This window comes from Pimephales promelas, chromosome 23, assembly GCF_988280905.1.
Source record: "Pimephales promelas chromosome 23, fPimPro1.hap1.1, whole genome shotgun sequence".
NCBI lineage: Eukaryota > Metazoa > Chordata > Actinopteri > Cypriniformes > Leuciscidae > Pimephales > Pimephales promelas.
The window spans coordinates 12,954,633-12,977,005 of NC_142791.1; the positions used below are offsets into that span (position 1 = coordinate 12,954,633).

Consider the following 22,373-nt stretch of genomic DNA (forward strand, 5'->3'; position numbering starts at 1 on the left):
TACATTAATTTGAAAATATGTATTGCAATATTAAAATATATATATTAAAAAAATAGGGTTAAGTAGGGTTAATTATGATTAGTTACAGGAAAAATGTGTGAATAGTTTCAAATTTTTCAATTGATTCACAGCCCGATAATGCAAGCAGTAATATATTCATCACAATCTGTATTTATGTTTTGAACATCCACAATATATTACCTTTTTCAAAGAATATAAAGATGGTGGAAGTTCAGTAACCCAAATCACCTGTTTAACAAACGCAAAACACAAAAGCTCAGATTTTCTTCCTAAAATAATGAGGTCAGTGGTTTTAATATGAAAGCCACAAATGATGAGGAGAATGAGGAGATTGATGGTTAGGTTTCCATCTTTGGGCGTCTCTTAATAATTCACCAGCCCTCTCTCCGACTGTGACCGGCATTATTCATAGATTTCTCATATTGACTACACAGTTTGATTCAGTGCTCACAAAGTTTATTAGCACTGCAGTTTATGATTGTCACTATATTAGCTGACATGTTAGCAGTTTTCAGAGGCATGTAGGTCAATCTGTAAGAATCTGCAAGCTACGTGTGGTGTCAGTGATGCTAAACAACTTAAATTCTCACATCTTCTATACTCACTAATCACAAAATGCAAAGTTTGAATACGTGGACGATCAAATTAGATTTGTGAGCTGTGGTGGAGGCCAAGATCTAAAGGGATAGTTCACCCAAAAAAGTAATTCTGCCATCATTTACTCACCCTCATCTAGTTCCAAACCTGTAAGACTTTCATTCATCTTCGGAACACAAATGAAATTTAGAGATTTCTGTCCCACCACTGACTGTCCACGCTAGGGTAGCCACCCGTCCCGCTTTGTGTTTTCACCCCTTGTCCCGCACGTCGCATATTGAGGAAATGTCCCGCATTTTCATCAGTCTATTGGTTTTTAATTATCATATTAAGAAAACGTGCATGTGTTCTTTTGCCTTTTTAAGAAAGCATTTTACTGCATCAGCGCTTCGTCATAAGTAAAAAACAACAGCAGTGTTTTATATACTATCCAATGGTTGAAAAGAAAGGAGTAAACACGGTCACTCGTAGGTGATTCGTTTCTTATGTTTCCTGTCGGAAAACAAATGGATAATTCGGTAAATTACAATTTTAATTTAACAGAATTTATCTGTTGTTGTTTAACCTGCTGTGGTTGTTTTAATTGCAGAATATAAATGTTTTTATCAAGTTAGATAGACATTATATAACAGTTTCAGGTTATGTTTTAGTGTTGGTAACATGTCCCACATAAACTTATAATTGTCCCACATTTGGTTTGTTTGATTGTGGTCACCCTAGTCCACGCAACTACCACTTTGACGCCTCAAAAAGTTCATAAAGAGATCATAAAAAAAAATCCATATGAATTGAGCGGTTTCATCCGAATTCTATGAAGAGGCACGACCATTTTATATGGCAAACAGATTAAATTTAGGTTATTTCACATATAAACTTTCATCAAAGGACACATCAGATATGGTTAACAGAAGCTCTTGCTTGCTTGACTGCTTTTTATTAAATATTTGAAGTGACCAAAGTGTGTCGTGCAGCTGTCAATGGAGGGACATAAAGCACTCACTTCATTTGTGTTTCGAAGATGAATGAAAGTCTTAAGAGTTTGTAACGACATGAGTGCATATTTTTATATATTAAAATATTTATAGCATGATCATTCCGTGATCACACATAATTCCAATGTAACATTGATTCTGTATCTTCCATCCTGCAGGCATACTCTGTATATGATGAAGAAATTGGTTACTGCCAAGGACAGTCCTTCCTTGCCGCTGTGCTGCTACTACATGTGAGTGTCACAGACTCTCAAACAATCAAAACATCTGCAACATCTATAACATTTAATATAATGGCATATTTGTGTATTTGAAATTGCAAAGTATTTTATTACTCGTTGGTTTGAACTAATGCGTGTGGCATCATCCTTTGAGATGAGTGGTGGTGCCATCTAGTGGAGATTCGCTGTTGTGGGACTTGTTTTGGATATTGAGCTCTGTGATCATTGTTAGTTTGCGGCCTTGTTTTTGTGCAGATGCCAGAGGAGCAGGCGTTCAGCGTGCTGGTCAAGATCATGTTTGAATACGGTCTCAGGGAGCTCTTCAAGCAGAACTTTGAAGACCTGCACTGCAAGTTCTTCCAACTGGAGAGACTCATGCAGGTTAGTGTTAGAAACTATGCATATTAGTTGATTATATTCGGTTACATATAATGACAGAATTTGCTAAAGGATGGACAAAATAAGATGCATTGAATGACTGGAACGTTGTATTGACCAATCAGAATCCGCGACTGATACTATACTATAAGTGACTTCTGCCTATCTGTTTTGTAGGAATGCATTCCAGACCTGTACGCACACTTCCTGAACCTGGGTTTGGAAGCACACATGTATGCCTCCCAGTGGTTCCTCACACTCTTCACAGCCAAATTCCCTCTTTACATGGTCTTTCACATCATAGACCTTCTGCTCTGTGAGGTAATATTTCATTCTTACCTGCTTTTTCTCTCTGCACTCTTTACCCAGGTTACCTGTTCATTTGGGGTTAAGGGCGTTTCCTGTAAGATATTTATATATCTTATGGACTTGATTTTGATGCTTTTTAACAATATTTTGATAATATCATCCTGATTTCTGTAATATTAACATATTTTTACAATGTTTTAGAGTATGTATGTCCCGATCAGGTTTTTTGCCCCCAAGTCCGACTCATTTGATTTTGAGTATCTACCGATACCGAGTCCCGATCCGATAATTCTATAATACATTTTGAGCTGAAATAAAAACGGACAAGCCACGCAGCTGAGATGCTTACGCGACACACCCAGTGTGTTAGGCCTAACTCTGTGCCACCGCATAACTATAGATGTGTTAAAAAATACTGAGAATTTTTATATACCGTACATGGATATCCGAGTCCTGATTGGGAGGTAACATCTGATTCCGATCTAGTCTGAAACCATGTGATTGGGACATCCCTATTTTATGAAAACAAAGAGTATGAAAATAGCAAATGAAGATCACACAAAAAAAAAAAAAAATCACAGAATCCATCAAACCAATACCAATTCTGACTGACGCTTGTGCTGATGCTGTCTCGTCAAAATCTTTCACTTCTGGGAGGATGATGTCATTAACACCTTTAGAACATCAATGTCATGTAATGCCATTAAAACTATTATAACGTGATGTAAATATTGAGGACAAAAGAATAGTCCTATAAATGTTCAACCAATATGAATTTCTTTGAAAATAGTTAATCTAATATAATAAAACTGGCATGAAAATGTACTTGATCACAATAGGAATGACCCATTTTTTGTATTCTTTCCTTTCAGGGCATCAGTGTAATTTTCAATGTGGCTCTTGCGTTATTGAAGGTAAGGAAATGCTTACGAAATCAGTTGCAACTTCTCATCTTTTTTTCACCAAGGCAACAATGAATATACCAGCCTGTGCTGTTTCCTGAAAATAAACCGGCAAAGCTTGAACACCATGGTCACAGCTATTAAAAGAATGTTAAATATTATTGGCACACCTAATATTTGTTAGCTACACTACATTGTGATCCAACCCTATAGAAAGAGAGACAACCTACCAGTGATCACCATCACACCTCAACAGCAGAAAATGAGCAACATTAACATGAGCTTTACTGTCTGACTCTAGAAACATTCTGAAAGGCTCTCTCTGTCCACAGACGTCTAAAGATGACCTGATACAGGCAGACTTTGAGGGCGCGCTGAAGTTCTTTCGAGTGCCAGTGCCCAAGCGCTATCGCTCTGAGGAGAACGCCAAGAAGCTAATGGAGCTAGCGTGCAGTATGAAGGTAACCGGCCCATGTTCAGGCTTTTTATTAGGCTCTTTTCATGAGATGATCATGGAATTTAATTACAGAGAATTTGAAGGAAATGCTGTTTTTATTTTATATATTAAGTATATAGTGTAAAAACTGACAAATGAGAGAACATTTTTCTCTTCATCAGTGTCACAAAAATGATTACGATAGTATATTTGACAAGACTCCTGAATGTGCCAGATGTACCGAGTGCTTCACCATCTGTTTTGCTAGTTTAAATGTGCTTAGTTCTTGCTGTGTATAGACCACTCAGCGCAATCCGCACAGCTTTTCCGTGCTGTGTTTAATAGGGCAGTAAGGGTGTTGATGTCATTCTCTGGATTGACCAGCGGAGGACACTGCTGCGGTAAAAAAAAGAGACTCATGATAAAAAAAGTTCTCGGTTCTTGTTTTTATTGTATTAAAGCATCTGTCCTCGCATGTTATTTATACATCTACTATATTTAAAAACATAAATATATATTTTTTCATAATAAATCATGTTATCACCATAAAAAAGGAAAGGTAAATGAACACTTGGATTTACTCACCCTCATTTTCCAAACCAATAAGAATTTCAAGAACCCTCTGAACCATATTTTTAATATCTGTATCGTTTTGTCCATCCATTAAAATTCCACGCAACTAAAACTTTCACATCAACACATTACAAAGTACATAAAGACATCATATATAATCCAAATGAATGGAGCAGTTTAATCCAACGCTTCTGAAGAGACCCTGTGACTTTGTGGGGAAAAAAACAGATTTAACCTTTTGTTCACATATAAACATTTTTGGGTGAACAAGCCTGTATTTTCAGTGGTCTGAGACTTTTGAACGCATTCCTCATTGCCGTCAAAACATGACCGATTGAGTTTCTTTTGGGTCTTGCTCCTTTTCCTCCAAATACAAGCTAACCTTTATTCCTCTTTCTGTCAGTCACGCCATCCCACCACAACACTGAAAGCTCACTTTCACTGCTGAGTTTGGGTGTGTTAGTGTGCTCTTTAAATACATGGGGCCCAGCGTTAGAAAAGCAGAGTCGCGAGAAACACCAGTCGCGAGCTAAAGAACTTCATTTCACTGCATCCAGGCCTAATTGTTCCCTGGGGTGTCGCTGAAAACATGCTGACTGATGAACTGCTCTTGACATTGAGGACTTTTATATGGATCTCATTTCATCCGTTGCATTATGGATTAAATATGGAACAGAGCCGGTTCTGTGTCCTAGAGCTAGTCAGATGTGGCGCAGTGCTAAATAGAGCTCATTTACAAACCTGCACGTACCTGCGGCTCTTCACGCTGAGAAACGCCTGATGCTGTACACACAAAACACACTCGGTCTCACAGAAATGGGGTCATTCGATGAAAATGAGGTAGTATTGAGATGCAGGTGGATAAATGTGGCTCGGCTTGTGTGTGTTCGTGTCTAGTGTGCACGAACAGAAGTCCTGTTAAATGAATTAGCGTTTAGTCTTGTTGCAATTGGATGAATTAGCTTGTTCAGAGCAAATTTTTATTTTTGTTGACAGCAAGTCTGATCCTTTCACAGTTTTAAATGCTTGTTGATTCTTAACTATCGACATCAAGTCTGGTCCACTTTGGAGCAGATAATTAGCAAGAACTGAAAGGAAGACATGTAAAGTAACCAACAGATGTTTGATACTTTACGAATGTTCCTTGACTTGCGTAGAAGTAAGCCAGTAAGATTGAATTTTAAGAGTTTGTTAAGATCTTGGTAGGGCTGGGCGATATACCAGTTGACCTGATAAACTGGTACAAATTTGTTAACCGGTAGAGGTTTTGGATTATTGTCTCTATCACGGTTGCACTCACGTGACAATGCAGTGCTGCATTTTCGCAAAAGTTTATCCTTTTAATTAATATTTAAACCATTCAAATTATAAATTTCAATTGATTTTAAACTGTTTAAGCGCAATAAAAAGTGAAAGAGAGCTTAATTCAAAATGTCTGTCTTTGCCAGTATTCATGTAAACGCAGTTGGTTATCCTAAATGAACATAATTGTTGATGAAAAATTTGATTTGTGTAAATATATTGGAAGCATCATATACCTGCTGCCATCTGTGTTAGTAATAAAGATAAATAAAAACTTGACTGAATTACTTTTGAATTATTGTAAGACCAAAATAATTTTTTGTCATTTTGTTTATAATTAGTAACATTGTTCTTAATTTATTACTGACTGTGTACTGTCTTCAATAAGTTTGAGACGTTTGTATTTATATTAATTGGACTATAAGTTTTTGCTTTGGTATCAAAAGTGGCATTAAGAATTGCGAGATTTAAATTTCCTCTACAATTATGGCATAACAAAAATCCTTAATTCCACCAAAACAAAAACCCTATATTGAGAATTGTTTTCATGAAATAAAATTGCATGTATCTGGATGTTGGTCATATCGCTGACCCCTAGTTTTTGTCGTATTTGGTTATAATATATATTTATTTTATTTTTTCTATTATCTATTGAAAGTCTACTCAATGAAAACTTTCACAAATCAAAAACATTCATAAAAACAAAAGTAATCCATATGATTCATGCAGTTTAATCCAAGTCTTCTGAAGAGATATTATTGCTTTATATTGTGAACAGATTTAATTAACTAGTGTTAGTTTTGATTTAGTATCGAAATTGGTTATTAGAATAGTAATAGACTAGTAATTACTTCTAGAGTAATATTTATTAGACTGGTATTGTTTTTTGCTTTGGTATCAAAATGGTTAAGAATTGTGAAATTTCAATGTAATCTCTAAAGTATGCATCGTAACCTTGTTTGAAACCAAAATTGCTAGTCGTCAAATAAAATTGCTAAAACGGTTTTGTTCATATCATGAACCACTAGCTCTTATCATGTTTTGGCTTATCGCCATCTGATCTTTGTGGACTTGTTAAACAATGCCCTGTGTCAAAGTTACACTTTTACATGCTGATACTCTTATCTGTCTTTGTTTTTGTATGTCACAGATCAGTCAGAAAAAGCTGAAGAAGTATGAGAAAGAATACCACACCATTCGAGAGCAACAGGAACAGCAGGAGGCGCCCATCGATAGATATGAGGTAGATTTATTCTGGGTCTGATTGTCGGACCGCATGATCGGATTTACACATCTGCATTCATGACTCTGTGCACATGAATATTTACATGGCTCTTTAGGTCGCGCGTGCGTTTGCCCATATGCGTTTAATCTAGCCGTTAGATTTCGTTTTATCCCACAATCAGAACTAGTTTTCTCTTCAGCGCTGAGCTCAAACTCATTTTCCTTCATTTCCATCCTGTATCTTGTGCCATTAGCATATGTGCTTTATGCTTGTAATGAGCAGCGATGTGAGACGAGGTTACCGCTGGTCTCAGAGATGAGGAAAAAATGGCCAGATGGATTCCTGATAACCACGGCCTGCCAGTCAACTGTTAGCCTGAGTCCAGCTCACGAGGAATTACTCTGATCATTTAGGAACTGTCAGTCATGCCTATACACACACACACACAGAGAATAAAAGTTCAGTTTGAATTCTCTACAACAAAACATTGGCTCTTAAATATCAAAATTAGAGCATCATAATAGTTGCCCAGATCATGTGCTAGTTCAACAAGACTTTGAGCTTTCTAACCTTGCAGATCTTTGTTATGCTCAAACAGCAACATTACACACAAACTAAAGTTTAAAAAGTGGCAAAGCATAATACTGTAAGACCCCTTTAAAGGGACAGCAGCGATCTGGGATTTTAATGGAAATCAAACAACAAAAGACATATTTTACATTTGATTACTTTATTCGAACTCTATACCTGAAAACTACTGTTAGAAGCTTTTATTTGAGCTAGTTGTATATGGACTATTTGTTCTAATTTTAATACTAAGTACTTGTCTTTCCTATAGTTTTTTAAATTAACGTATTTGAACAAAGATAAATACATTCTGTAACAAATATTAAACCCACTTAAATACATAAGCTTGTAAATATTATGTATTATAACCAACACTTTTGTTAGATCAAGAAAACGGTTCTGTAATGTTCACAGGTTTGGGACTGTTACAGCATGGCATTAACACACATACACAATACACACACTCCCTATTTAACAGGCTCTTAGTACAATAGCCGGAGGATTGAAAGTCCAGTCAGTGTGTTAATTGCTTTCTGACATATTTCCCTCTAACTGGTCAATTTTTAATCAGATTTCTTCTCCAAGGTTTCTTGTATTCCCAGCACAGTTAACCATTATAGTGACTGTCACAAGACCGTGACTGAGTCACACACCTGCTCACGCTCTGTGTCTGCTCTTTAGAGAGAAAACCGGCGGCTACAAGACGCTAACATGCGCTTGGAACAGGAAAATGACGATTTGGCTCACGAGCTGGTCAGCAGTAAGATCGCCCTGAGGAAAGACCTGGACAACGTAAGTCACTTTCAAGTTTGTTCTCATTGTAGGTCTAGCTTTAGCAGTTTGTAACATTCACACATGCCTGTGGCCTCTGGTGCATGTTAACACACTCTGCTCTTTTTCCTTTAGGCTGAGGAGAAAGCTGACGCGCTCAACAAAGAGCTTCTCATCACTAAGCAGAAACTGGTGGACTCTGAAGATGAGAAGAGACGATTGGAGGAAGAGTCTGCACAGGTCGGACACCTCCACTACCATCCAAAAGCTTTCTGTACTACTGGCCAAAAAAAAAAAAACAGGATAAAAGGGCACGTCCTGATTTTGCCAAGTTAGATGCATTCCTGGGTCAACATATTTTGTTCATGCCTAGAAATTTGTTGGGTTCTGCGTATTGAAGGTGTTCATAAAGTGTTGAACAACCAAAGTGTTACACTCCAATTCACCCATTTAAAAATCTAAAAGAATACATAATACATATTAATTATAATAAAAAATATATTTTCTCACACCACCTGAATGCAAAATATATGTAAAATATTTTTGTAAACGGTTAAGTTCTTCAGAAATAGCTAATGTCAATGCTTTAAAAAAGTGGAATTGCCAAATTCCCAGTGAAGAACTACACTACCCATAATCCTCAAGTGATTTCCACCAATCAGAGAAGTCACCTTTACCATCAAACGTTAGTGTGGTGCTTTCTCAATGAGAATTACAAATAAAAAGATATAAAATCTTAAGAAACATAAATTACATATGTCTTTTGTTTTGTAGTGTATTTGCCATACATATACATGATTGATTACATATACACATATTTTATGTCTGTCTATATTTCTATATGAGTGTTCTCAGGGAATGATCCCTGGAGAGGGCAGACTCACGGCATGCTGGATTTGTATGGAGTAGATTGCTCTAGTGCCTCTGAGACGAGTCTTACGTTAGTACAGCCTGTGGACACAATTGTCGTTACATAGACAGGAGATGTGTCTCCCAGAGGGGACGCTTGGGTCAACTATAGTATTGTTGTGTAATGACGGATTACTTTATAAGCGAAAAAGAGTGTTTATCTTTCGTCTGTGTTTTCAGCTGAAGGAGATGTGTCGGAGAGAACTGGATAAATCTGAGTCTGAGATCAAGAAGAATGGCTCCATCATTGGAGAATACAAACAGGTGAACACACACACACACACACAGTTTCTATTTGAGATTGCTCTGATTTAATGGCCTTCTATCACTATAATGAAGTCCACTATCCCTCCATTTGCTGCATTAAATCCTAAATCAGTTTAAATGTCCCAGTCTCTGTCATATCTCATCTTAAAACACCCCATCGCCCTGTTAAATTACCTTCACAAAACACTTAACTGAGACTCTCTATAAATGCGCATCAGTTTTACTCTAGGGTTTTCCCTCGCCCCGCCAAACGTTTGCCTAATTTAATTTTTACTTTAGTTTTATGTGTGTGACTTACTTATTTCAAGGTATACATTTTATCAGTTCATGCATTCCCTGGGAAACAAACCCAATACTTTTATTCCTTTATTTATTCTTTTCCTTTTGTCCTTGTTATCCCTATACCGTTATTAATGGGCTTTTTACCTTTTACTTTTGCTTCATGCATCATAACTTAACTCATCCTCAAGGAAAATAGCCCATTAGTCTGTAGCAGACTCACTACAATACATCTGTTGTTTTTAAGGGATCAGTCACTGACGGTGTGCAGGAACACATTTGATCATTTTCTTCTGCTGCTGCTCCTGGCTGGGAGTCTATGGCAATGCTTTGAACCGGATAGATAAAAGTTTGGCACACTGATTAGGGTGGGTTTCAGTATCCCAGCTGGCAAGTGTGGTATCAATAGCTGATTTTTCCACTGTCGGGCCAGTGTGAGGGCTAACAATGTGCCGTGAGGGACCAAAAGCCCTGGATTTCGAGCTGAAATCAAGCTGTGTTTCGCCCACTTAAAGGGATAGTTCACCCAAAAATGAAAATTATGTCTGTTTTTACTCACCCTCATGTTGTTCCAACCCTGTAAGACTTTCTCTCATCTTCGGAACATAAATAAAGATATTTTTGATGAAATCACTCCTCCATAGGCTTCTATGGGATTGAAACTTTTTCCCCAAAAAGTTATTAAAGACATCGTTAAAATAGTCCAAGTGACTACAGTGGCTCAATCCTAAGCGACGAGAATACTTTTTGTGCGCAAAAAAAAAAAAAAAAAAAAAAAAAAATTTCAACGAGTAAATTCCTTCTCTGTGGGCCTCGAGTGAGTTCGCTAGTGTAACAGAGTAAGCTTCTGCTGTTTTACGTCATGCACATGACCAGCGTCGGCCAATAGTGAGCCTACGTGTGACGCAGATCTACGCTATCACACTACGTTAACTGACTAGATGCCCATAGAGAAGGAACTGAATAGTTGAAATAAAGTCGTTTTTTTTTTTTTTTTTGCGCTCAAAGTATTCTCGTCACTTGATAAACTTAAGATTGAGCCACTGTAGCCACTGTAGGATTATTTTAACGATGTCTTTAATAACTTTTCGTGGCCGGCAAGTTTCAATCCCTAACGCCGCCTTCACACTGGCAGTTGAAATCATCTCCGATGCGGCTGCGAAACGACCGGAAGTGATTCATTTCCTATGGAGATTCGCAGACCGCATGCGAATGGGTCCGAAACGGGTCCGACCGAGTGCGGTGCGAAGAAAATCGTGTCCGTTGGTCATCCGGATGCGTTCAAAAATTTGAACTCGTGCGAAAAGCTACGGACGGTTCCTATCCGACAATTACAGCGGAAGTTGAGCGTTGCTATTGTACTGATAAACAAACCTGAATTATTAAATTTTAATAAAATAAAAAATGATTTTATAACGATAAGTTTTCATGTCATTTTTTATTTTCATGACTTTCTAACGTTTATAAGGGCAGTTAATACAATTAAATTGAAGGTAGACATTGAACTATTGACCACTATATCACATTTTTTAGCCGACCTGACATGTCAACGTCCTGAGCAACTTTCCTCACGCAGCATAACCCTCATCAGAGAGATCATACAAAACTGACAGAATTAAACTTTAATCTCTCCGCCATTTTTGTTCTACCCGCGTCCGACGCTTTTCACCGTGTAGTACGACGTCCGTTGGGAACGTATTGCGTATTACGGAGCTGATTTCAACTGCCAGTGTGAAGGCGGCGTTAGAAGCCTATGGACTAGTATGAAGGAGTGATCCAGCTCTCGGATTTAATCAAAAAATATCTTAATTTGTGTTCCGAAGGTGAACGAAGGTCTTACGGGGTTGGAACAACACGAGGGTGAGTAAAAACACTCCAGCATGTTCGACCAATGATTTATGAGAACAAAAAGTTACAATGGCAATAATTTGTTATGTGTGTCAGGAGTGCGCATCAATATGAGTCTGTGCTTGTTGTGTACCAACCACTAAGCCATGGCTGCAACCATTTTCAAGTCTTACATTTAAATTTCCCCCCAGAAATAAACCAAAACAGCTGTTAATAGAGCACATTAAATAGACCAAAGGGCTCCATATGCTCCTATAAACATAAGTCCAAACTGGAGCAGTTGAACATGCTTGTGCGTGGATAAGAGCTGATCTGATGTCTGAGTGTAGAGGAGAGGCTGGCCTGAAAGTGCTGTATGAGAGCATCTCTGTAAAAATAGTTGAGCTGCTGTCCCTGCAGAACTCATTTTAATGGGGCCGCTGACAGCATGATTCATGGTGGAGCATGATAATGGTGTCCTCTGAGCTGAACCAGCTCTCTCTCACACACACACTCACACTCACGCTCTTATTGCTTGTATGAGGCAGACAACACAACAATGAGCGTGCAGAGGCCTGCAGGGATCATGCTGGACAGCTTCCTGGTGTGAAATGAACACACATTCACTCATTAGTGTGAGGAGGACAGGTTTAACACATCTGCCGTGAGAAAAACAAAACAAAAGCTAGAACAAAATTAAAATTCAAAAACGTACATGTAGTAATATTACTCAGTACTTAAATATATGATTACACTAACAATGACCAAAACTGTCGACCATCATTAAACCTAAGCCTTGGTTTTACAGTAGGCTATGCGTATAGTACACGTGACATACATTTCCTCCTTACGGTGCCGTGACCTTTCAGCTGGATTAAAATTGCAGCATTGCTGGAAAGAGGAGTAGTTTGCATATTTTTTATACTTCATTTTGAGTGAGAAAAGGCGTCACTAAGTGTGACGTCATATTATTGACGTTGCAGTGTCCATTGAAAATACATTTACACATGTTGTGCTTCTCAATCAGAACACTGCATCCTAGTAAGACTGCGTACCTCGACTGCCACATTATCGAGCCCCGTCAAAAGAATCCTTTGAAGGCATTTGGCTTCATTCTTTTGGCTTATTTTTAAGGATGCATCAAGTGTGTCCTTCGCAATCACCCACAATACTTAGCACACATTCCAATTCACACAAAAAAGAATGATTGGAAAATGAATCAGCACTGAGCTTGTCGCATTTTACTACGTAATGCAAGACAAAACATTATTTTTGGAGATGAAGAGATGTTTTGCTGTAAATGAATCCCATAATGTTCAACTGTGCGTAATGTAAATCCTCAGGAGACCACGGACGGTTGTAATGACCTCTTCTGCAATAACAGAAACTCACATAAAGTGAAGCTTTTTAATATAAAGGATGTTTCATATTATAAATGTAATTGTTTTTTCCATAGACTCTAAAAAAACTAGCCTCCACAGGACTGGACTAGGAAAGACACAACCTCACATTTGAGAAGCACCTATTCTCAGTCTAGTTTCACTGTGGCTTAGTGGTTCTCAAACCTGTCCTTGCCACTGCACATTTTGAATGTCTCCCTCATCAGACACACCCAATTCAAGTCTTGCTGTCTGTTCTAATGAGCTGATAAGATTAATTAGGTGTGTTATGTGAGGGAGTCATGCAAAATTTGCAGTGGCGAGGGGTCCCTAGGACAGTTTTGGGAACCACTGGCTTAGCATAGTACTTCTGCAGATTTCTCTAGTTCTCTTTACACTCGGCTAGCACATGCGTCTTTAATTTTCTTCCACAAATTAGTTTGTCCACAAGGTGGCAACACTGACCCAGGCTGTTGCTTCACTGTCTAAAAAAAGAAACAAACATTAACAACAACAAACATCGGATGATTGGTTGTGTGAGATGCATCTAACACTAGTTTAAAGGGGTGATGAACTGAGAAATCAAATTGTCCTTGAGCTTTTGACATCTAAGAGGTCATCATATTTTAAGAATATCCTGTATTATCCTGTATCCTCCAGTTTTAGAACTGAAAATGTTCTTGTTAGTCCAATAAAAGCTTTTATTGACACCAGGCTCAGCAAACGACTCGTTTTTCAAAGTGAGGAACTATGACGTCAAAGAGGATAAAACACCACCCCCGCAGAAGACGATCAACGCCTACTTCAACACGGCCGGTTTAGCCCCGCCCATCGTTTCTTGCATTATACTATATTGTGGAAGAAGACAGTCGCTGCATTTGCTTCCTCTGGATTTCAATAGGGCTGCAAAACTTTATTTTTAATGGCGTTCCAGCTGATGAGGGTAAAACATTGTCCGTCTGTTCGCTTCATTTCACTGAGGATTGTTTTGTAAACAAGACTGGATTTGCAGACCGATTAAGAGTAAAGAACGTGCTGTGCCGTCTATATTGTATCTCACAGGAATGGTGCAACAGACGGACACGAGTCGAACATGTATGGGCGAATCATTCCGGTTGCCATTTTACAACTTTGGACGTTTTCAAAACAATTTCCCCCAAGTGCGTCTACGGGGGAGTTGAAACTCATAATATACAAAACTGTTATCCACTCACACCAGTGGGCGTTTACTTCCAAGTCTTCAGTGCGAGACGCCCATAAAAACCGAGCGTTTTTCAGCTAGGCTCAAAACTAGGGTACAAAATCGCCTTTTACTTATTCATTTTGATGTTTTTAAATGCAAAAACCAAGCGAACGTCATAAGTTGGCCTCAGACAACAATATAATAATTTAAAAAGCCAGTTCATGACCCCTTTAAACAAATGCAAAGACCTTTTTGTCACTGTGTCGCAGTGTTCCTGTGTTCGTTAAATGGAGTACACTTTGAAAGGCTATGTATTTGGCGTACAGATGCAGTACGTTTTTGTTTTAAAATTATACTTAAGGCTTTAACCACCGTGTCATGGCTCAGATGTGAAACAGAATTCCTCGACAGTAATATTCTGGGGCTGCGTCATCCCTGATTATTCATTCATTATTCATTTGAAGCTACATTCTCCCTGATGATGAATGCATGTTTAATGAGGGTCTTCACCAAATTAAGCCATGCTGAGCTGACCACATTGATCCAACGACACGTGTAAAGGAGTGATGCGCTGTTGGGAAAGAATGCTTGAACCCCACTGGATTTACTGCAGGTGAAAAACAGCCTTCCACCTCTCCTTAGTGCACTTCCTGTAAGAGCATGCTGGGAGTTCACACACACATAGGGGGAATGTGATATCCTGTAAGAGGAGAGATAGTTGGAAAGATTGTATGTTTCAGTCATGACGATTGACCATTTACCGTAAGCCTCGTTCTCTCTCTTCTTCTTGAGCAGAAAGCATGTGTAGTGTATCGGTTTGAGCCAGAGTGTTACTGACCCTTGACCTCTCTGTGTGTTTGTGTCACAGATCTGTTCTCAGCTCAGCGAGCGACTCGAGAAACAGCAGACGGCCAACCGAGGAGAGATTGAGAAGATCCGGGTGGGTGATGACACACACACACACACACACACACACACAAGTCCATAGCTTAAAGGGATACTCCACTTTTTTTGGAAATAGGCTCATTTTACCACTCCCCCAGAGTTAAACAGTTGAGTTTTACCGTTTTCGAATCAATTCAGCAGATTTTCTGATATTTAGAAGAATATCAGTAACCAGACAGTTTCTGGTCTCATTGACTTCCATAGTATATTTTTTTCCTGCTATGGAAGTCAATGAGACCAGAAACTGACTCGTTACTGATATTCTTCTAAATATCAGAAAATCGGCTGAATTGATTTGAAAACGGTAAAACCCAACTTTTTAACTCTGGGGGAGTGGTAAAATGAGCCTATTTCCAAAAAAAGTGGAGTATCCCTTTAATGCAGGAATGTGTTGATCCATTTGGCCTTCCATGTTTTTTTTAGACTAGTGAAAGAAAACATTCACAATACACCTTTATTGCACTTTATGTATTTGTGTCTGTAGATTTACAAGACACATTTTTAAAAGCTATTTTCACAAAATGAGTTTTTTCTAATTGACAGATTGCACCAGAAATCTCCACTTTAGGAGAATTTATGTGCACAAAAATCTAGTTTATTCTTTTATTCCTATCTGTTTTCTGAAGGGGTTTGCTCATGTCATTCGCTGGGTTTCAGCTGACATTTTTTTCCTTAAAAACATGGAGATTATTTTGAAAATAAAAATTGGCTATTTTCTGAAAGGATAAATTCAAAATCCTCTCCGTAAAAACAAGAAACAAGATTTTTTAATCTGGCTTTAGTCAGTGTTCAGGTTTCAGACTATGCAAGTTTGTGCATAGCTAATTGCATAATGCCTCATTTGCATATTTAAACAACATTTCAGAAAACTTGTAATACAAAAACAATGTTTGCGATTTTTATTTGAATGAATCCACTTTCCCCTATTCACCTGGGGTAGCTCACCTTTAAAAAAAAGTATATAGAAATTATTGCAAAAAGTGTTTTTGGCTGATTGTACTTTACCGTGTTTCATAGCTATATAAATATACATTAATTATTATTTAGGTTATTTTAATTTCGCAATTATGTGAGAGACTTGCATATTATGTGAGAGACTTGACGTGAGATATCAATATCCCCCAATCAGACTCTATCAACAATTAAAACAAGTGTAATGTACTCTCTTCCTTTAACTAATTTCAATATGTAAATAATTTGGTGAATAGCCGTCTAATAAGCAGGATAATGTACGACCTGCGCCTCAAAATCGCTTGGTTGATTGTCCACATCTCCAGCTATGCTTTATTTGTGGTTTGGTCATCGCCAGGCTCGTGAGGTTTGATGTGTGAATGTGTGTGTGTGTGTGTGCGCAGATGAAGGTGGAGGGCTGTGAGAAGTGCAGTAGTCTCTTCAGTAAAGAGGGTCGTCTGAAGGCTCTCAGCGCTCCTAAGGAAGACAGTGAGGAGGACATGGACGAGGAGAAGGAGGCGCTGAAGAACCAGCTGAGAGAGATGGAGCTGGAGCTCGCACAGACCAAACTGCAGCTGGTGGAGGCCGAGTGCAAGATACAGGTACACAGACACGTCCTACACACTCACACACGCTGCCTTTTAGCAGGACCTTTAGACTGTCCTATGAGTGGACACATCCTGATACACATCCATCAGCAATGTGTCAACAAAAAAAACTGTACCTCTCCTTGGTTTCAAATGGATTACATGAACTGGAAATATTTTTACTTCATTTAAAAGAAGAGAATATGAGCTTTAAAAAGACATATCTCTAGCCTGTGTGACAAGAATGAGTTACAGTTCATTTTTCGGACTTCCCTGACAGAGAGAACGCAAAACTCGCATCATGTTTATTTTTCTTTATTTGAGGAAAAGCAGAATACTGTTTTTATTGTGAGTATCCAACTTAACTGGATCTAATGATGTATAACACTTATATGTAAGATCAAAATCAACAGAATATTTTGAGTCTCTTTTGCACTGATAAGAAAAAAAGTGAGCCTATCACGCCGGCGTGATTGCCGACCCCAGGGGGTTAAATGGCACTTTTGTTCTATTAATGCTTATGATTTAAAGACAGAAACAATAATAATACAAATATTTAATTTCTTCTATTAGTTATATTTCATATTATGAAGTGCTTGTTATTGGCATGCATCTTGGTGGCGTCTCCATTATTTTCCAGGTCAAGATCAGACTCTTTGCTTTAAAGTGTTCAAAATAAGGCTTGAAACTGTAACAAATGTTGTTCCAAACCTATAATGGTGCGTTCACACCGGACGCGAATAGCGTATCAGGCGCGAATTATTTCAATGTTAAGTCAATGCAAAGATGCGTTACGCGCGGAAAAATTCCTGTGGAGCAAATGAGGCGTAGAGCGCGGCGCGTTAGACGCGAATACGCCTCAATCGCACGTCAAGTTCGCACAAACGGTGCGAATTGAGCGTCTGGCGCGTTAAGTGTGTTACGCACGAATTATTTAGTTAGTGTTATTTGTGTATTCACGCGTTTGAACTTTGGTGTCAATTTCCACCGCGTTAACCAATCAGGAGCCTGCTGCTTGCTCACGTGGTGAAGGATCTGTACGCTTCAATGAATTATTTTGTAATATGACTAAATGCCTGGTGTGTTTCTAATATTTTATCACTTAAAACTTTATTTCAATATGCGAGACATGTTCATTTTGTATTGAATGTTATTTATTCCATATCTAGATTATGTGAAATATTATTATGATGTAAAGACAACCAACATACATGTGCATAAGTTCATGTCTGGACGTGAGAGAGAAAAAAAAATCACAGGACAGCTGAATAACTTTTGGAGGCTGGGTCTATTTATCATCAAAACAAATGGCAGATTAGATGGATGAGGGATCCATTCCACCGAAACATTGATGCTTCAACATAGTAAAGTAATCCATATGAATAGTCTGGTTTAATCCAAGTCTTTGGAGGAGACATAAACAGATTGAATTTAGGCTTATAAATATTGATATACACACACACGAACATATTGTTTGAGATAGTCCAATGGTAAATTAAATCTCGTTGACTTGACCTTCACATCATATTACTGTCCCTATAAGTTTACAAGTTCACCTGAAGTCACTTTGAATAAAGCGCGAGCTTCATGTGTTCTTTAGGATCTGGAGCATCATCTGGGTCTGGCTCTAAACGAAGTCCAAGCAGCCAAAAAGACGTGGTTCAACAGGACGTTAACCTCCATCAAGACTGTGACAGGAGCTCAGGGCAAAGAGAGCGTCTAACAGGACACGTATCATCATCTCTCCCACAGCCGGAACAATGCGAACAACATGACTTCTCTCTCCTTTTTTTTTTTCCTTTTGTAAAAACTTTACTTCTAGGGTACCAGCGACCCCATTTGAAACACAAGTACTTACTTACTGAAAAACAAGACTTTAATGCTAGTGTTTCTACTACTGATGTTAAACAAAGGACTGGGGCGTATAGCTGACTGAACTGTCTTCTGGGGGACATTAACATTTCTATCTACTGACCTACTCAAGACTACTTGCACAAACACAGTCCGAGTCAACATAAGGTACGTGTGCGGCCGGAAATCTAGCGTGACTTCCGTTATTGTGACAGGAGACGTGTTAATGGTGTGCATGTGTACGACTGAGGTCCACTTTTATTGTACAGTGTATGCGTGCGTGTGTGTGTGTTGGCCAATATTGGGGTTCTATGAGGAAGACTAAAAACGGGAAGTAGACAAGGTAGCACAAGTGAACGTTTAATTAGATTCTTCCTCAAACCACTAGCGGGCGCCCTTCCGATATTAGCAGAAGCAAATGGTGTATGATGGGATAAAGGCATTGTGAATATGAAGAGCTGCTTGTGTATCTGAAAAGTTAAAGGTCGCTGTTGATCATGGCTAACGGGAAGCACTTATGCAGTGAGCACACGCTGATCGGAAAGCACATGTGGAGGTAACGGAACCTGTGTGTGTGTGTGTGTGTGTGTGTAATGGACTCTCTGAGGGGAAGGTCTTTGCACCTTACAGTCATATTTATATTGATATCAAGCTTGCTCGAGTTATTGTCGTTGTTAAAGAAGGTCCTTGAGGACTCTTAGGCCGTTCTAAAAGGCACTGGGTTGTAAATAAAAAAAGCATATGATTTTTTTTTTTTTTTGGATTCATTTTATATTTCAACTATTTGGTAACTGTACTAATGTTGCCTAATTGTATTGTGCTACAGATTATTACTCATGTTTTGCTTTTGTCTTAAATTTCAAACTGCTGTCTCATTATTACATGCCAAATGTACCTTTTACCCAGCATTACATGCGTGTGGACATGGTAGTAGTGTAGGATGCGTTGTATACTTCCATGAATTTCAGTATAAACCTCTGAACACGTCTCCTGCCGTCTTGTGTCTGTTCTTCGTGAATGAGCCTCTCCGTCACAAAGGTTTAAAAAAAAAAAAAAGTCATTAAGTTACATTTTTGGCATTGCTAATTGTTTCCTGTACTCATTTAAGGCGTCAGTATTACACCATGAGTACATTAACACAGTTATAACAATTGAAAAAAAAAAACAGCTTATGTCAACATGCATTTGTTTTATTTTTAAATGTGATAATTTCTCTCTCATTACAAATATATTTTCATCAATAATTTACAGCTGTTTGATCAACTGCACTGGAAACTGACAGACATGAATATTTACATGCAGTGTAATCTGCACTAAATCCAACAAATCGGATCGATTACAACAGGACATACTGTTATCAGACACCAGAATCAGTCATTTAGTAAGAATCCATTTTAATTCATACAATCCCTAAACACAAGAAGAGGACGGTATCTTTTACTGAGGTTACAAATCAAAATTATCCAGGCTAACATAAGTTTGTGTGAGGACATGAGACATTTAAAAGTTAAATTTAAATTTCCATTATTAAAAATTGCCACATCAGTAAAAAGGAATGACAAATTATACAATTCATATAAATAATTCAATTCATAACATATTTACTGAAGTATGATGTCATCAAATTTCTAGATTTCCAGATTTCTGAAATGAAAACCGTCGATGAGGTTATTTCCTATCTATGATTTAAAAAAAATGTGTACAATTCATGATTTGTGTATTTAAATCAATATAAATGTAATGCTTTGATGAACTATCATACATCCCTATATAGAATTGTCTGAATCACACAACATTTATAAATATTTGAATGTGCTTTAATCCAATACACTTAATACTTAAGGTACAATATGTTAAGTATTTTATTTATTTCCTATAACACATTGTCTGATGCATCATCGTCCTAAACATATCTAAATGTGTTCGTTTAAAAGGAAATTCACAATGTTCTTGGGGGGGCATTTTCCCCATAATTTGCGACCCTATAAAATGTATGCTCCTGAATTTAGAAATCCTGCTATTGTCTTCCCGCAAGGTTTCCATATGGGTGTAGGATTGTTCCATTATTCAAAATAAATAGATCATGATCCACAAATAAATGTAAAGAGATTCACAAAAATAAATCAAATTCACAAATAAATAGATTAAGATCCACAAATAAATGTAAAGAGTTTCTCAAAAAAATATAAAACTCACAAATAAATAAAATGAGATTTGCAAATAAAACTATGTATTTACAAATGTTTTTTATGCCACAAACACAACTCTGCCTGACATTTATTTGTGAACCGCTTTCTGTGCATTTGTAAATCCCCTCACGCATTTGTGAATCGGTTTCTGTGCATTTGTAAATCCCCTCACGCATTTGTGGATTTTGAAACACTTCTAGCATCGAGGTGCAGACAAATCCACAAATAAGTGGACTCCACCCACCGTTTCCTCAAGCCAATCAGATAACAGCCACGTTGAGCTGACCAATCGTAGCACGTTCTCGCTACAACCAATCACGTTAGGCTTTACATTCGGGCGGGACATGAATGTGATTAATTTTGAAGATATTTGCACCTTTGTATATCTGGCGCTTCATTCAAATTGAGCTGTTTGTGTGGTTCCAACAACCTGTTTCCAAAAGGTTGCTGGAGTTTAAGGCTTTTTTATATTTCCATCGGGATTACACCCAAATTATGATCACCATCTTGAGCATAACACCCTCTACACCGGAATCAAGCGCCGCGACAGCGCGTCAGAAGCAAATGGCCCATTACCTTCTTGGCTGCCGTGGCGGTTTCAATAATGTAATACTAACATGTTTGTAATGTTAACACATTTTGCCCATGACATTTTCTTACCTGCAGATATATGACGTGTCTATAATCTTCTATAATCTATAAAGTGTCTATAACAGAGACTATTTATATTTGTCTATAAGCAGCGGCTACACGGAAGACACATCATTTGCACGGTTTGCTTTTTCCAGTGTTGGACAGACTCGCACGGGGTTGACACAATGTAAGAAATGACAAAACTGAGGATTTTGTCTTTTAAAGTATAAAATACCTACCAATAGGACATACATATTATGTAGAATACCAAATATCAGGCCAAATGACCATCATTGAAGATGTAACAGCATGTAGGAAGGATACTGGGGTTTTGAGTAATTGAGAACAAAATCATTCATTTTGGATGCTGTAAGTAACTTTTTTACGATATGAAATATTAATTGTGTGATCAAGTGTTTTAGTGTATGAATAAATGCTAATGGCTTGTGTTCTGGACATTTCACTTTTAAATGCATGATACATGTTTAATATAACGGTACAATATGGATCATTAGATGATAGAGACTCCATTTTTGCACTCAGGTCTAAGTCTCATGGCCCTCTATCAGAATCCAGAGTTTTGAGAAGATTGGAGAAACTTAATTTTTCGCCCAAAAAAAAAAACGTAAACTGTCGTTTTTTTTTTTCGGGCCGAATTTTTGAGTTTCGATATCTCAGCTCTGGAAGGGGCTAGAGCCTCCATTTTTGCACTCAGGACTAAGTCTAATGGCCCTCTAACAGAATTTGGGAAGATTGGAGAAACTTAATTTTTCGCCCAAAAAAAAAAACGTAAGGGGTACCACTGTCGTTTTTTTTTTTCGGGCCGAATTTTTGAGTTTCGATATCTCAGCTCTGGAAGGGGCTAGAGCCTCCATTTTTGCACTCAGGTCTAAGTCTCATGGCCCTCTATCAGAATCCAGAGTTTTGAGAAGATTGGAGAAACTTAATTTTTCGCCCAAAAAAAAAAACGTAAGGGGTACCACTGTCGTTTTTTTTTCGGGCCGAATTTTTGAGTTTCGATATCTCAGCTCTGGAAGGGGCTAGAGCCTCCATTTTTGCACTCAGGTCTAAGTCTCATG

General features: G+C 38.0%; 1 protein-coding gene across 2 annotated transcripts in view; it reads left to right on the forward strand.

Moving 5' to 3' along the window:
* Positions 1–19,459, forward strand: part of rabgap1 (RAB GTPase activating protein 1) — a 78,708-nt gene extending 59,249 nt beyond the window's left edge. For both annotated transcript variants that reach the window (XM_039675444.2, XM_039675445.2), the window contains 12 exons: positions 1,769–1,843; positions 2,087–2,212; positions 2,387–2,530; positions 3,391–3,432; positions 3,753–3,881; positions 6,882–6,974; positions 8,205–8,315; positions 8,430–8,534; positions 9,384–9,467; positions 15,007–15,078; positions 16,439–16,636; positions 18,222–19,459. In XM_039675444.2, coding sequence (XP_039531378.1) covers positions 1,769–1,843; positions 2,087–2,212; positions 2,387–2,530; positions 3,391–3,432; positions 3,753–3,881; positions 6,882–6,974; positions 8,205–8,315; positions 8,430–8,534; positions 9,384–9,467; positions 15,007–15,078; positions 16,439–16,636; positions 18,222–18,344 — 1,302 coding nt within the window. In that variant the 3' untranslated portion in view covers positions 18,345–19,459. The remainder of the gene's footprint in view (positions 1–1,768; positions 1,844–2,086; positions 2,213–2,386; positions 2,531–3,390; positions 3,433–3,752; positions 3,882–6,881; positions 6,975–8,204; positions 8,316–8,429; positions 8,535–9,383; positions 9,468–15,006; positions 15,079–16,438; positions 16,637–18,221) is intronic.
* The last annotated feature ends 2,914 nt before the right edge of the window (positions 19,460–22,373 follow it).